General features: G+C 39.5%; 1 protein-coding gene across 8 annotated transcripts in view; it reads right to left on the bottom strand.

The window, feature by feature from the left end:
* Positions 1-10636: 10636 nt before the first annotated feature.
* Positions 10637-15549, bottom strand: part of septin4b (septin 4b) — a 48064-nt gene continuing 43151 nt past the window's right edge. For 3 of the 8 annotated variants that reach the window (XM_079482155.1, XM_079482154.1, XM_079482148.1), the window contains 4 exons: positions 14911-15007; positions 14172-14334; positions 13879-13978; positions 10637-11946 (listed from right to left, as the gene is read on the bottom strand). In XM_079482155.1, the coding sequence (XP_079338281.1) occupies positions 11884-11946; positions 13879-13978; positions 14172-14334; positions 14911-15007 (423 nt within the window). In that variant the 3' untranslated portion in view covers positions 10637-11883. Of the gene's footprint in view, positions 11947-11995; positions 13979-14150; positions 14335-14910; positions 15008-15549 lie in introns of those variants that run through there. The other 5 variants (XM_079482153.1, XM_079482150.1, XM_079482149.1 and 2 more) reach the window with 5 other exon arrangements.

Below are 15549 nucleotides of genomic sequence, written 5' to 3'. Positions count from 1 at the left end.
TTTATTCATAGCATACATTGTTACTTATCACTGTTGTTGCTAAACTTATCCTGATATCTCAATAACCATTTCCTGGTTATTTACGTGAAGATCTTAAACCAAAACACTCAGCGCTTTCAGCATAGCACAAGCGTGCTAGCGGGCTTTCTGTTTACACTGCTAAATATCATCTCGCCTTCTAGTTTTCTTGTGTGCTAACGGTTTCTCTCTTAAGCGTATATACTAAGAATCACAGAGCAGCCTTGGTAATTTGGAATTACTCTTCAAACCCGGTGAGTTATGGCTTCTTCTCTTATTATTGTCACATGCACCTCGTGTCAAATGTTTAGCTTAGCCTTCTCTGTCAGCGGCGAGGGCTTTACATGCGATAAATGCAGGGAAATAGCTAGGCTGACAGAGAAGATCTCAGAATTAGAGTCTCGCATCCAATCTTTATCTGAGGATGGTAAGAATGTAAGGAGCTTAGAAAACACTTTGGATGCGAGCAATATTAGCGCGCACAGTTCGGTTCCGGTTGAACAACCACCGCAGCTGGGAAGCTTTGTGACTGTGAGACGGTATAATGGCAGGTCAAAACACCCCTCAACCGTTCCGACTGCAGTCTCGAACAGGTTTGCCCCGCTCAGTGACGCACCGACTGAGAAACCTTCTGAAAGTGCCCTAGTTATCGGGCAGATTCTATTGTTCGGAACGTTAACATAGAGGCACCAGCCACCATAGTCAAATGTTTACCGGGAGCCAGAGCGCCTGACATCAAGTCAAATTTAAATGTGCTGGCTAAGGCTAATTGTAAATTTAGTAAGATTGTTATTCACGTCGGCACAAATGATGTTCGACTCCGTCAATCGGAGATCACAAAAGATAATATTAAAGAGGTGTGTGAGCTCGCAAGCACGATGTCAGACACTGTAATATTCTCTGGCCCCCTCCCCGCTTATCGTGGTGATGAGATACATAGCAGATTATCATATCTAAATGGCTGGTTGTCTGAGTGGTGCCTGCAGAATGATATAGTTTTTATAAATAACTGGAAGAGTTTTGAGGGCAGACCTGACCTGTTGAAAAGTGATGGTCTCCACCCCTCCTGGGCTGGAGCTTTTCTACTGTCTAGAAATATGGCACATAGTCTTAATGCTAAAACTTGACTCACTGGGGCCCAGGTCAGGGAGCAGACAGAATGGCTTAACCAACGGTCTGCTTGCCGTCTCACGTTGCAGAACACACTAAATACACAACATGCGATAATACTTTCTCCCAAACATCATAAAATAGAGACTGTGTCTGTCCCCCGGATTAGCAAACATAAAATAATGCGTAAATCTCTCAAAGGTAATTTAATTAATGTTAAACTAACTAAACATGAACATAATACTCAACTGTTACGACTCGGATTGCTAAATATTAGATCTTTCTCTAATAAAGCACTTTGTGTTAACGATATGATACCAGATCATAAAATAGACATGCTCTGTCTAACAGAAACATGGCTAAAGCCAGATGATTACATTGCTTTAAATGAGTCTGTCCCCCAAGATTATTATTATAAACACGAGCCTCGCCTAAAAGGCAGAGGGGGAGGTGTTGCTGCACTTTACCGTAACTCTTTTAGCATTTCTCAGAAGTCTAATCCTAAATACAATTCTTTTGAAGTCATGGTACTTGATGCATCAACACCTAATACTAAGGACAAAACATCTTTAAAATTTATTCTGGCTATTGTATATAGGCCTCCAGGGCACCACACAGATTTTATTAAAGAATTTGGTGGGTTCTTATCAGAACTAGTACTGGCTGCAGACAGAGTCCTTGTTGTTGGTGACTTTAACATTCATGTAGATAATGATACAGATGCTTTAGGAATGGCTTTTAAAGACACTCTTAACTCCATGGGCGTTAGTCAACATGTGTCGGGACCTACTCACCTACTCACCTCACCAAATCAAACTCCAAGTTACAAATATTGTAGAACAATAACTTCGACTACAAAAGGTGCGTTTCTTGATAATTTGCCTGAATTGTCTCAAATCTCTAGCATGAGTAATGACGTTGAAGATCTTGACTTTACCATTGAAAATATTAATGCCACCTTCTCGGAAACGCTAGACATAGTTGCTCCTCTGCGCTTAAAGAAGATTAAAAATGACAGACCGACACCGTGGAATAATGAACTCACTCAGGCTCTAAAGAAAGCGACACGAAAAATGGAGCGCAACTTTAAGAAAACTAAATTAGAGGTATTTCGTACTGCCTGGAAGGATAGTATTAAAAAATACAGGAAAGCCCTAAAAACGTCTAGATCTGCCTACCTTTCACCACTAATAGAAGAAACCCAGCATAACCCTAGGTTTTTATTTGATACAGTGGCTAAATTAAATTAACCAAAAATAAATCGTCATTCTGTATACCAGCATAGCAGTGATGATTTTATGAACTATTTCACAAATAAAATCCTAGATATTAGAGAAAAAATTATAACTTTGCAACCAGAAGTGAATCCCGCTGAACAAACGACTAACCACAGCGCCTCTAAGGAGAAATTACGTTTATTTTCTACTATAGATCACGATGAACTCTCTAGATTAGATTAGATTAGATTCAACTTTATTGTCATTACACATATACAAGTACAGTGTAACGAAATGTAGTTTAGGTCTAACCAGAAGTGCAGTTAGCAAGTGCAGGATATACAGTTAGAATAAATACAGAATACAATAGTGAGAATATAATACAGTGGGCATGGACTATAAAAATATTTTGCAGTAGGTATGTTCTATGAAAATATGACAGAAGGTATATACTATGAACAATATATACAGATGGCTATATACTATGAACATTAATGTACAGGTGGATATGAACAGATAGTAATTTAAACTAAAATAGTGCAAGTGACTTAGGTATGCATAAATTATTGACATTGACTATTAAAGTTGCAGTGCAATAGGTTGCAGTCCAGAAGATGAGTTAATGCAGTTAATAAGGTTACAGAGCAGTAGATTAGTTAATGCAGTTACTGAAGTTACAGAGCAATTGATGAGTAGATGCAGTTAATAGAGTTACCGTGCAGTTGGTTAGTTAATGCAGTTATTGAAGTTACAGTGCAGTAGATGACTAGAATCATTTATTAGAATTACAGTGCAGTAGACAGGTTAATGCAGTTATGGAAGTGGTCCATTAGTGCAAATGAGCATTCAGTTAAATATTCCTGGTGTGCAAGTGAGCAGTATAGAGTGCAAATGATGCTGTGTGTGTGTAAACAGTCCGGTAGAGCAGATACATGAAGTACTGGTGTGTACAGTTCAGTCATGCATGCAGCCCTGTAGTGCAATGTAAACAATGTTGTAGCAGCATTGGAGTTAAGGATATGAGAGGTAGTGGAATCAGTGGGGGGCAGAGTTCAATAATGAAACAGCTCTGGGTAAAAAGCTGTTTCTTAGTCTGCTGGTTCTTGTCCGGAGGCACCAGAAGCGCCTACCAGAAGGCAGGAGAGTAAACAGTCTATGAGCGGGGTGAGAGGAGTCCTTGAGAATGCTGCGAGCTCGACGCAGACAGCGTTTCTTCTGGATGTCCTCAATGGGAGAAAGTGTAGTCCCTGTGATGCGCTGGGCTGTTTTCACCACCCGCTGCAGTGCCTTGCGCTCAGCAACAGAACAGTTCCCGTACCAGACTGTGACACAGTTGGTCAGGATGCTCTCTATCGTGCAGCGATAGAAGTTCACCAGGATAGTTGAATACAGTTGGTTCTTCTTCAGTGTCCTCAGAAAGAAGAGACGCTGGTGAGCCTTCTTGACCAGGCATGAGGTGTTGGTGGTCCAGGACAGGTACTCCGAAATGTGAGTCCCCAGGAACTTAAAACTGGAAACACGTTCAACAGCCATTCCATTAATGTGGATGGGGTCGTGTGTGTCTCCTTTCGCCTTCCTGAAGTCCACGATGATCTCCTTTGTCTTTGAGGTGTTAAGGAGCAGGTTGTTGTCTGAGCACCATATGGCCAGGTGCCAGACCTCCTCCCTGTATGCAGTCTCATTGTTGTTGCTGATGAGACCAATCACTGTTGTATCGTCTGCAAACTTGATGAAGGAGTTAGATCCGTTCACAGGCCTGCAGTCGAGTGTGAAAAGGGAGTAGAGAAAGGGGCTCAGTACGCAGACCTGTGGTACACCAGTGTTGAGGGTGGTGGTGGTGGAGCAGATGGGGCCTAACCTAACAAGCCGAGGCCTGTTCGTCAGGAAATCCATAATCCAATTGCAGGTAGGGTTGTTGATGCCTAGGTTTCCAAGTTTGACAAATAGCTTGGAAGGGATGACGGTAATGACGGCGCGTTGATCCGACTTAGTGCATTGTGAACATCAGTGGAGTTAAGTGTGATGATTGGGTGGTCAGCAGAGGGTGTGAGCTTGGTAGCTGTTTCCTTGTTGTCTCTCTCAAAGCGAGCATAAAAGTCATTAAGCTCGTTCAGGAAGATGGCATCTGTGGCTATGGGGGTGGAGTGGTTGGGTTTGTAATCACTGATGGCCTGGATGCCCTGCCACATGCGTCGAGGGTCAGAATTGGAAAAATGCTCCTCTAGCTTCAACTTGTAGCAGTGCTTGGCCTTTTTGATGCCCCTCTTCAGATTTGCCCTAGAAGTACTAGAGGCCTGTGCATCTTCCGATCGGAAGGCAGTGTTACGTGCTTTCAACAGGAGGCGCACTTCCTTGTTCATCCATGGCTTCTGATTAGGGTACGTGGTGATCTGCTTCTGGGTTGTGACACTATCAATGGTGGAATTTATGTAGTCCAATACAGAAGAGGTGTAGCTGTTAATGTCTGTGTGAGAGCCACTGGTGGCCTGAGAAGCAAACAGACTCCAGTCTGTGTGTAGAAACCTTTCCTGGAGTGAAAAGTCTGCCCCTGCAGGCCACACCTTGATGGTCTTCACTGATGGCTTCACACGATTGATGAGATTAATGTATTTGGGGGTGAGGAACAAAGAAAGGTGATCAGATTGACCCAGGTGGGGGAGGGGTGTCGGGGCGTAAACTTTAGCCATGTTTGTGTAGACATGGTCCAAAGTTTTGTTTCCTCTTGTGTGGCAGGAAACATGCTGATGAAATTTAGGGAGCACTGTCTTTAAGTTTGAGTGATTAAAATCTCCCGCAACAATAAATGCAGCCTCCGGGTGAGCAGTCTGTTGTTTAGGGGGGCAGTCGTGGTCCCGTGGCAGATAAAACGGTCTACATTTAACCATGAGAAACTCAAGGTTAGCCGAGCAGTGTCTCCCGACAATAACAGAGTTCGTGCACCAAGTTTTGTTGATGTAGATGCACAATCCACCTCCTCTTGTCTTACCGGATTCCTCTGCCGTTCTATCCGCCCGGTTTGTGTTGTAGCCCGCTAACTCAATAGCGTTGTCCGGTATACCGCTGTGTAGCCATGTTTCTGTGAAGATTATGACATTGCAGTTCAAAAGTCTTTTGCTGTTGATGATGCGGAGTCTAATCTCGTCCATTTTGTTCACTAATGATCGAACATTAGCAAGGAAAAGGCTGGGTAAAGAGAGCCGGTGTGGTGTTAGCTTTAGCCTAGCTCTTAGCCCTCCGCGCTTCCCCCGCCTTTGTTTACGATCTCGACGCCGCCGACGAGCACTTCCGCCCGGCCGTGTGAGGTGCGTAGCATCGGATGTTCTGACGATCTCAGGGACGAGTTGAATGTTGCTGATGCAACTTCCGGACATGCGTAAACTGATATCCAAAAGCTCCTGCCGGGTGTACGATGTAAATGCACAACTGTTCTGGACGAACAGACCCGAGATGAGCAAGAAATACACTATATAAAAGCTAAAACTGGAGAGACGCTGAGCCTCGCGATGTTCACGCGCCGCCATCTTGGTCTAAGATCTCTAAAATCATTAGATCATCTAAATCAACTTCATGCATGTTAGACCCTATACCCTTCAAATCTACTGAAAGAGATGCTCTCAGAAATTATAGCTCCTCTACTTAGCATTATTAACTCATCTCTGACATTAAGACATGTGCCTAAAGCATATAAGGCTGCTGTTATAAGGCCCCTTGTCAAAAAACCCCATCTGGAACTAGTTACTACAGAGCTATTTCGAATCTACCTTTCTTATCTAAAGTTCTGGAAAAAGTAGTCTCAACTCAAATATGCTCCTTCCTCCAAAGGAATGAGATTAATGAAGATTTCCAGTCTGGATTTAGAGCACATCACAGTACAGAGACTGCTCTGATTAGAGTTACAAATGATCTGCTTATGGCGTCCGACCGAGGTTGTATCTCCTTATTGGTGCTGCTAGATCTTAGTGCTGCATTCGACACCATTGACCACAGCATGCTCCTACATAGACTCGAAAATGATGTCGTTATTAAGGAAATAGCTTTGAAATGGCTTAGATCTTATTTATGCGACTGTTTTCAATATGTAGCAATAAACAATGAGGTATCACGCAAATCACAAGTCCAGTACGGTGTACCACAGGGCTCAGTCTAAGGGCCTATGCTCTTCGCATTATACATGCTACCTCTAGGAGATATAATAAAGCGACACGAAGTAAGCTTTCACTGTTATGCTGATGATACGCAACTCTATATTTCCTCGAAGCCTCATGAAACACAGCAATTCCATCGAATAGTGGAATGCATAGTCAATATAAAAAAGTGGATGAGTAGCATTTTTTTATTACTGAACTCGGACAAAACTGAAGTGTTACTTATCGGACCGAAAACCGCCCTACATAACAACCAAGAATACTGCTTAACTATTGATGGATGTTCCATAAAACCCTCATCTTCAGCTAAGAATCTTGGCTTTATATTCGATAGTTCTCTGTCATTTGAGAACCAGGTCGACAACACCTGTAAAATAGCGTTTTTCCATCTTAAAAATATATCTAAACTACGTCATATGCTGTCACCATCAGATGCAGAGAAGCTTATACATGCCTTTAGGACATCAAGACTAGATTACTGTAATGCACTATTAGGTGGTTGCCCTGCAGGCCTATTACAAAAACTCCAACTGGTCCAAAATGCGGCAGCTCGAGTTCTTACACGTACAAAAAAGTATGAGCATATTAGCCCGGTTCTGTCAACCTTGCACTGGTTACCTATAAAGCATCGCATAAACTTTAAAATCTTGCTTATTACCTATAAAGCCTTGCATGGTTTAGCTCCTCACTACTTGAGAGAACTTCTAACGTATTAAAGTCCATCACATGCACTACGCTCTCAGGTGTCCGGTCAGTTGGTAATACCTAGAATTTCAAAATCAAGTGCAGGCGGCAGATCCTTTTCCTATCTAGCGCCTAAACTTTGGTCTTTGGAACAGTCTTCCCTGCACTGTCCAGGAGGCAAACACTCTCTGTCAGTTTAAATCTAGACTAAAGACGCATCTTTTTAATCTTGCATACACTACACTATCATAATATATATATTTCAAAGATCTAGGCTGCACTAGTTAGATCAACCGGAACCAGGGACACATCCAATAACAACTGATGCATTTGTTGCATCAAAGAGTGCAGAACAGTACTCTACTCTCAGCCAGTCGTGTCTCATTGTTCCAAGGTTACTAGAGCGGGCAGGATGCAGTCCAAGGTTACCGGAGCGGGCAGGACGCAGTCCATTCCCAGACCTGACAAATGCTGGACGAAGGACGTGGCGACTCTACAAAACTTCAGTCGCTATTAGATTATTAATGATAATTTTAAATCTAACTTTTTTTATTTTGCCTTGTTGTGCAAGCACTGTCGAGCTTGTGCAGAGGCAGCAGTTTTTGCCAGAGGGGAACTGGAATCCCCTGGTTAGGCCTGGTTTCCCTCTGAGGTTTTTTTTCTCCTCCAATGGAGATTTGGGTTCCTTGCCACCGTTTGCATACTGTTTTGCACTGTTTGCCTGGCCGGGGGGCTGCTAGAATTTGATAGTCTTATTTAATTAACACTGCATATAGGAATTTATTGTGTGTCTGATATTTGACCTGTGTTTTGACTTCCATAACCTTTTATGTTTTACTTATAGTCAATGTTTTCTTGTACAGCTTCTTTGTAACAATGAAAATTGCAAAAAGCGCTATATAAATAAAGCTGACTTGACTTGACTTAAACACTAATGGCTTGAATACGGGAGAACGGAGGGCAGGGCTGAGAGACATAACAGGAGGACAGGTGGTGCCAAGTAACAACAAAAGCCATGTGTCTCCACGCATAACAAAACAAAACCCGAAAGACGTGGCAATGTCATGACCAAGGCCATGTCCAAGGAGCTAGAAAACTTGAGACAGGAAGGACAGAGTCCTGACAGTTGTCAACAATCAGAGAAACCCTAAACAACTGTTTCACTCAATCATCAAGCTGCTTCAAAATCACTCTAGTATTCCTGCTTCAACTCACTTTTGTAATGTTTTTTGAGTTTTTTTACACCAAAATTGATTATATACTGTACGTAACCACATTATCGCTACTCATACTTTGGCTGATTCTTCCTCATGTATTTGATATTTTACTTTGATAACCTGAATAATTTTCGTCCCATCTCTAATGTTTTGATGGGTGGTTCCCAGGTCTGAGGTCGGTGAGGTGCACTCTGTGGTTCCCCAGGGATCAGTTTTGGGCCCTTTAATTTTTAATATTTATATTTTTCCTCTTGGTCAACTTTTAAGAACACTTGGTCTTAACTTCCACTTTTATGCCGATGACAGTCAGATCTACATACATTCAAAACATGATGTCAATATGCCTGGGGCCTTTCTTTCTCAATGTTTTACTGAGATAAAAAATGTATGTCTGAAAATGTATGTCTAAACAGTGATAAGACCGAAGTGATGCTTATTGGGTCACCTCACCAGAGTCCGCAACTTTAGGTCTGGATGGCTCTGCTTTACAGTTTCAAACTAAACTAAATCATCTGAGGGTGATATTTGATGTCAACTTAACATTTGATCCTCATGTTCATAATACAGTTATGTTCATAATACAAAGCTTTTTTTCATCTCAGAAACATTGCCAAATTATGTGTGTTCCATGTAAGTCCTATGTTAACTTTTTCTGTGGCTGAAATGTTAATCAACACTTTTGTGTTTTGTGTATTGATTATTGTAATGCATTGCTGGCTGGAGTTTCAAAAGCTACCCTAAGTAAATTACAGTTGGTACAAAATTCAACTGTCAGAATACAGACTAGGACCAGCGTAAGGGAGTACATCACACATGTCCTGGAAAAATTGCACTGGCTTCCTGTTAGTATCCAAATTTATTTTAAAATTCTCATGCTTATAAGACCTTGTATTCACATGATTGTATGACTTTGTATGTAATTTGCATTTAGTGTGAGCTCAGCATTACACTTTTGCTCAAGTCATTTTGGAATTGGTGACTTGTAACTAGTAATGGACTAATATTCGCTGCAAGATATCTGTTCTTTTACTCAAATATGGTTTTCAGTTCTCTAACACCTCTGCTATGCCAATATTCTGAGACTGATTCATTGGCCGAAAATAACAGGTATGGTATGGCGACCATTGGTGAATTTATTAGATTCTTAGTTATATCGTTTCAATTCGATTTAGATTCTGAATTTAATTATTACCATATTGATTATTAGAAACATTTAATGATGAATGTTAGCTTTGCAAACATGGAATCAACATTGTCAGGTGTGTGTATTTCAATATAAATTCTGGTAAAACTACTTAATATTAATAATTACTTCTACTTTATTACCAAATTACTCAAATACACATTAACGTTAACAATGGGCCCACACATGTTTAATTACATTTACTTTATTACTTTTGCTCACACAAAGGTAATAAATGGACAACACTAAAAAATGCTAATTGACATATATATTAATATGGTAGGGCGATCTTCTCAAGACAGCATACCCTGATAGCAACGTTAATGTTTTAATGTTGGACACGTCACATGAGCTCCACAAGCACGCGCAAAACAAATGCAGATTACATATTTACACAACATCTGAATATTTCAAAGGTTTCTCTGCACAATTTGAATTTTGTTAGCTTTTCGGTGCTACTTTCTGGTTAAGATATAATACATATGAATAATACACCGGATATACAGCAAAATCAGTTTTATGCCTGGATTCCAAGATTCAATCATAGTGGCCTAAATATGGGAGCCCGTATCTTGTATTTTCATATTTTTGCCCCATTAAGACACCGAAAGTTTTTTCCTACATTTAAAAATCGTTGCATTGTAATGGTGGATTCACACGGTACGCCGCAGTCGCATTTGACCAGTTCATTTTCAAAGGGAAACATGGGGTAAGCTGCAAAACGCGGCCGCTTAGTTGGTGGTGCGCAAGCGGTGCATTTGCTTGCATGCAAAATCCTGCAACATCCACAGGCACGGCTCTATTGCAGCATACGCAGCAGAAGATACAAATATTTGTATCTACATTCAAACATGTTGGTTTGTTATATTTTGATTCCTTAGTAATTACTTTATATACATCTACCTGTATTCATTTAACATCTTATGGGGCTAGAGACTTGAGTTTAGGTGAGTAATGTCCTCTGCTGAGCACTTTACTGCCATCCTGTGCCACACAAGAGAGATAAACATATCACACACACACACGCAGTTAAAACAGAACAGATACAACAAACAAGTTAATATATGTCAAATAATTTCTTCTTTATTCCTAATGTTTGAAACATAAATGTGTTTAAGTCAGTAGGAAAATGGTCTTCAATCCAATTAAAAATAAATTATAAAATAAAGAGTAGTAAGTTTGTACAACACAAAGCAATATTATGATGTAATGACATCATAATTCTATTAACAATTGAGCTGCTCCTCTGACCAAAACAAACAAACATCACATCAATGCATTGCTGTCCATATTATTCTTTTGACTTGAAACACACCATGACCAAATGTTACCTTAAAGTCCCCATGATCATTTTATCACTTAAAACTAATCTCTGAGCATTTAAATTGCATAATGCTTTTACTTAAAGTTTGAAAGAACTTACTATTAAATCACTTTGGTAATTATTAACTTACATTTTAAGTCTGTTCAATATCATTTAAGTTTAATTGACTGATAAAGCTAATTTGATAAAAAACTATGTTCTCTATGACAATATAACAAGTAGTTTTACTATAATGCATTCAATGTAACATCACAAATGTAACGGTGTCAGTAAACAGAGATTTCTTCTTTACACATGCACATACTGTAGATGTGTTAAAGTCTCTCTATAGAGTATTTCTATAATAATAATAATAATTTGATATATTATAGTACATTGTATACAATACTTAATCGTTACATATCTCCAATAGGAAAATAATTTTTTTTTATCTAGAAACCTAAATGTTTTGTATAGAAATACAGAAAGAAACATTACAGATGAATGAACATTTTACAAAATAAAGTAAGTAGCTGTAGAATTATTAAATAATCACATAATACCTATCGCTGAACAATTATAAAAAGCAAAACAAACAAGCAAGTATATACAAACAGATATCGGACAAACAAGCAAAATGGTTAAAGGGCTTTTTTACTGTCCCCACAAACCAAAACCAGCTCACAGAATAAAGACATTTTTCCATATAATAATATGCACTCAGAATGCTCTCCAAAAAACAAGATTCATGTGGTTTGACTTACAAAAACAATCTACATGTTCAGGTCATATTTCAAAATGTCATTAAAAAAATATGTATATTTTACATAAAGAAAATAAAGCATAAATGTTTTCCTTTTAGATGAAATATGCCCTGGACCTGTTTTTTAGGAGATTTACCCATATACCGGTAGAGTCTTACTTGGTCAAGGTTAAGAGACACCTCAATGCTGGCCTGGTGTGTGTTTAGTCAAGGAGACAGGCATAAAATCAAAGCGATGCAGTGTTAATAGGCCTCTCTCTGCATCTGCTCCTGGATCTTCTGCAGCATGTCCTGCATTCGTCTCAACTGAAAAGAACACGAAAACAAATGATTAAACTCTGTGATAAAACAGATACATCTCAAGCAACAGGCTTTATTCTGAACTATCCAGCATATCCAATCCCATCAGTGAACCACAAATGATCAATAATAATACAGCACATCACAACACCTCTACCCTGAGAACAAACACGTTTGACACATCATTCATTTAGTGACAATAGGCAGCATTTGTTCCTCACAACGGATCATGATCTCTGTGAATGATATATTAATATCGCCTCATGCGTTCAGGGGTTTCATTCCCAACTACTTCATTGCCATGAATTTATCAGCGCAAGAATTTGAATAATGGTCAAATAAAAGCTGATTCCATGGAAATTAAAATACAGATTAGGGAGAACACTCATATGTTAGCTGGGTATCCATCTTGAGAACAGCGCGCATGAATGCAGACATGCAGTGTGAAGTCATGTCAACAGATGTCAAAGATTTGAATGTCAAAAATGTTCGGAATTCAGAACAAAAACAACTAAATTAAAGTATGAAAATATATTTAAACCATTACAGAGCAGAGGAGGGATGTTTGAAATAATGCAGAAATTCAATAGGATCAATCTTATGGAAATGTTTACACATATGGGCAATTCCGTGAAAATGTCAACCGTATCGCGATCAAATCAATTTTATACCAACGGTTTTTACTATGCTAGTAGCACACATACAGTATATTAACATTTGGTGGTTCAAATACCCAAGTGAGGTCTCTCTTCAAGTTAAAGAATTTGTTTTATTTTCAGTGCACCATTTTTCACAGTGAGATGAGTGCCATTATCAGTATTGTCAGTCACATCCAAAACGGTACATATTCCTCATAAATGGACACATAAAAATTTAAATAAAGTAAGACTTAATTGTTTACAAAGAGGCGTCCCTTCTCTTTTCATTATTGCTTCAGGTTTGTGCATTTTAACATTTTCACACAAATCCTGCTACATTTGGCGTCTCCCAAAAAGTATGTTTATTTCCCTTTTTAAAATAGAAAATGTGTTCATAGACTGACATATTTCTGATGTTTAGACTCCATCAACAAGGGTTTAGTAAAATATAAACAGATGGTTCACGTCCATAACGCTGGAATTGCCCACATGTGTCATATTCCACCTTAAACTTTAAAGATTCAATTCTATATTCCACATAAGATGACTTTTTGTTAACTTTTTATGATGGTGAAGCACAATACCTCTCAAAATTGATTTATATGAATGTATCGGTTGTAAATGTACACCATGACAGTATTTGTTGAAATGCAGTCAATTCATATTGACTGATGAGAGAGTAGTGCACATGGCCTTCCCATGTGACATTGCTTTACCCTCATCCGTCAGCATGTTACGCTTTTTGATACGTCTGCTCTGTTTTCACTCTGCTCATAGATGCATTGGTCAGCAAACACAAACAAGAGGGGCAGTGATCAGCCACACTCACACTCCTGTGTTGTAAATGAACATCATTTTGAGCATTTCAGATTTTGCATTATTTTTCACAATTCAAATAATAGAAATTTGGCCCTAAAAACACCCAATAAACTTTATGCAAGCTAAATAAACGTTCTTTCTCGATTTTATCATTTCTGAGGGAGATTCATTCATTGTGGAATGCAGGACAAAAGTGCTTCATGGCACAGAGGTTGGCAAACAATAAGAACACTAGACACACACTCTCCTACACTACTTCCGTTCTAGCATAGATGCAGTGAAGGGTTGATGAGAGACTGCTGTGGTCAAATATACAGACTATATGAAGCCCGGTCAGAAATAATCGCTGTCAGGACCCTTTGCGCTGAGGGTCAACGTCAGATTTGGGTTCTGTGTGAGGTTCCGCCCATGGCCTTTAGTCCAAATGGGCCTCGTGATGATGCGTTTGCTCATGCTGGTCTGGGCAGGGAGAATGGCATACCTCCTCATCTTTCTCTTGGATGAGCTTCTCTGTCTCGCTGTCAGCAACGCTGGGTACCAGGGGAATGGGGAAATCTGTGCCGCTCTCCCTGGTCAGTTTGCTGCTTAGAAAAACACAGACAAACATCAGGCTGAGAAGTGCCTTTCGGCCCTGGTGGCACCGAACAGAATTACAAATAGATTTATCCAAACACTCCCCCCACTGTCTGTCCAAACGGAGAGACCCACCCCCAAACACAGGTTGAGTTTGTGTTTAAACCCACAGGGACTTGCCACAGAGTTGTGAGTTCATACTTGCGGTTGCGTTCCTTTACCACCATGCGTGTCATGCTCTGGATGCAATGGGCTCTGTAGTTCTCATAGTGGGTTTCCCGTGTCACATCTTTCAGATCCTGCATGTGTGTTCGTACCAACATGTTTCTCAACTTCACAAAGTCACAGTGTGCTGGGTTCTCCACTGTCAAACACAGAAACACACAAATCATAGCTCTTACTGTAGCCATTTTACAAAACCATCCAGAATCTACATGTTCACTTTTTCACATTGTGGCGTATATTTGCTCAAATGTGTAGAAAGATGCTTGGCGAAAGATGATAAACCTACAGAGCTTTCTGGGGAATCCTGTACGTGTAGCCTTAGATGTATTTTTTTTATATGAATTTCGATATGGATCAGAGATTTTGAAAGATCGGATAAGAAAGATTTGATTGAAAATACAAAAAAATCCCATAAATTTCACGTTTTTACAAAATTATAAATGTTATGGCTTTACGTGAGGATTTTTTTAAACAGCAAAAACTATATATACAAGTAGATTCTTAACATGTAAATATTAATCCTTATTCAATGACATATTATTGTGTGTGAGGAAAGAGGAATCATTTTCTAAAACTTTCTGCAATTACAATATGAAAATGATCTGCACAATTAATAGAAATGTGTGCGTTTGATATTTTACAATTTGCATACATAAACAAATTCTGAAAAAAAGTTTCCAACTCTGATTTTGAGTAGCCCTGTAAACGGTCATACCTTCTACAATTCCCCAGGGGTACAGTCGACCTCGAACCCTCTTGCCTTTGGCCTCCACTACTGTATTACTGCCTATCACAGCAAAGGGAATGCTGTCCTACAGGACGAGAATGAAATAAAGTTATTGTCTCATCTGAAACACAGGATTTGCACAGCTATAATAGAGCAGTAGAGCCTCGCTAGTTTGAGATTTCTTTAAATAATTTGTGTAACAGGGTTGAATGATTGAGCCTGACAAACGCTTTCAACAAACTCTATAAAATGATGTCACTTCCTGTGTCACTGGTGACACAATTTCATGTTCTACTTCTAACAGGGTTCGGAATCGTACAGTAACAGGGTTGATTGCATAAAAATTTTGGTTTTGGAAATGAACATTAGTCACTTTTCTTTTCAACCATGGATTGAATTCAGCATTTTTTGTGTAAAATTAGGCCACTGTAGCCATAATCTAAGAAATAAAGCCCCCACGACACACACAATACTGCTCACAGGATGTTGGGTTTGACAACAAATGCTGTGATGATTGAGCTGGACAAAGGACATGGCGATTCTACAAAATTTAAGCCGCTATTAAGATTATTAATGATAATCTCAAATCTTGTTTTTTATTTTGCCTTGTTGTGCGAGCACTGTCGA

Source organism: Barbatula barbatula, assembly GCF_947034865.1.
Source record: "Barbatula barbatula genome assembly, chromosome: 19".
Taxonomy (NCBI): Eukaryota; Metazoa; Chordata; class Actinopteri; order Cypriniformes; family Nemacheilidae; genus Barbatula; species Barbatula barbatula.
The sequence above is the reverse complement of the archived record's forward strand: the minus strand, read 5'-3'. Positions and strand labels throughout refer to the sequence as shown.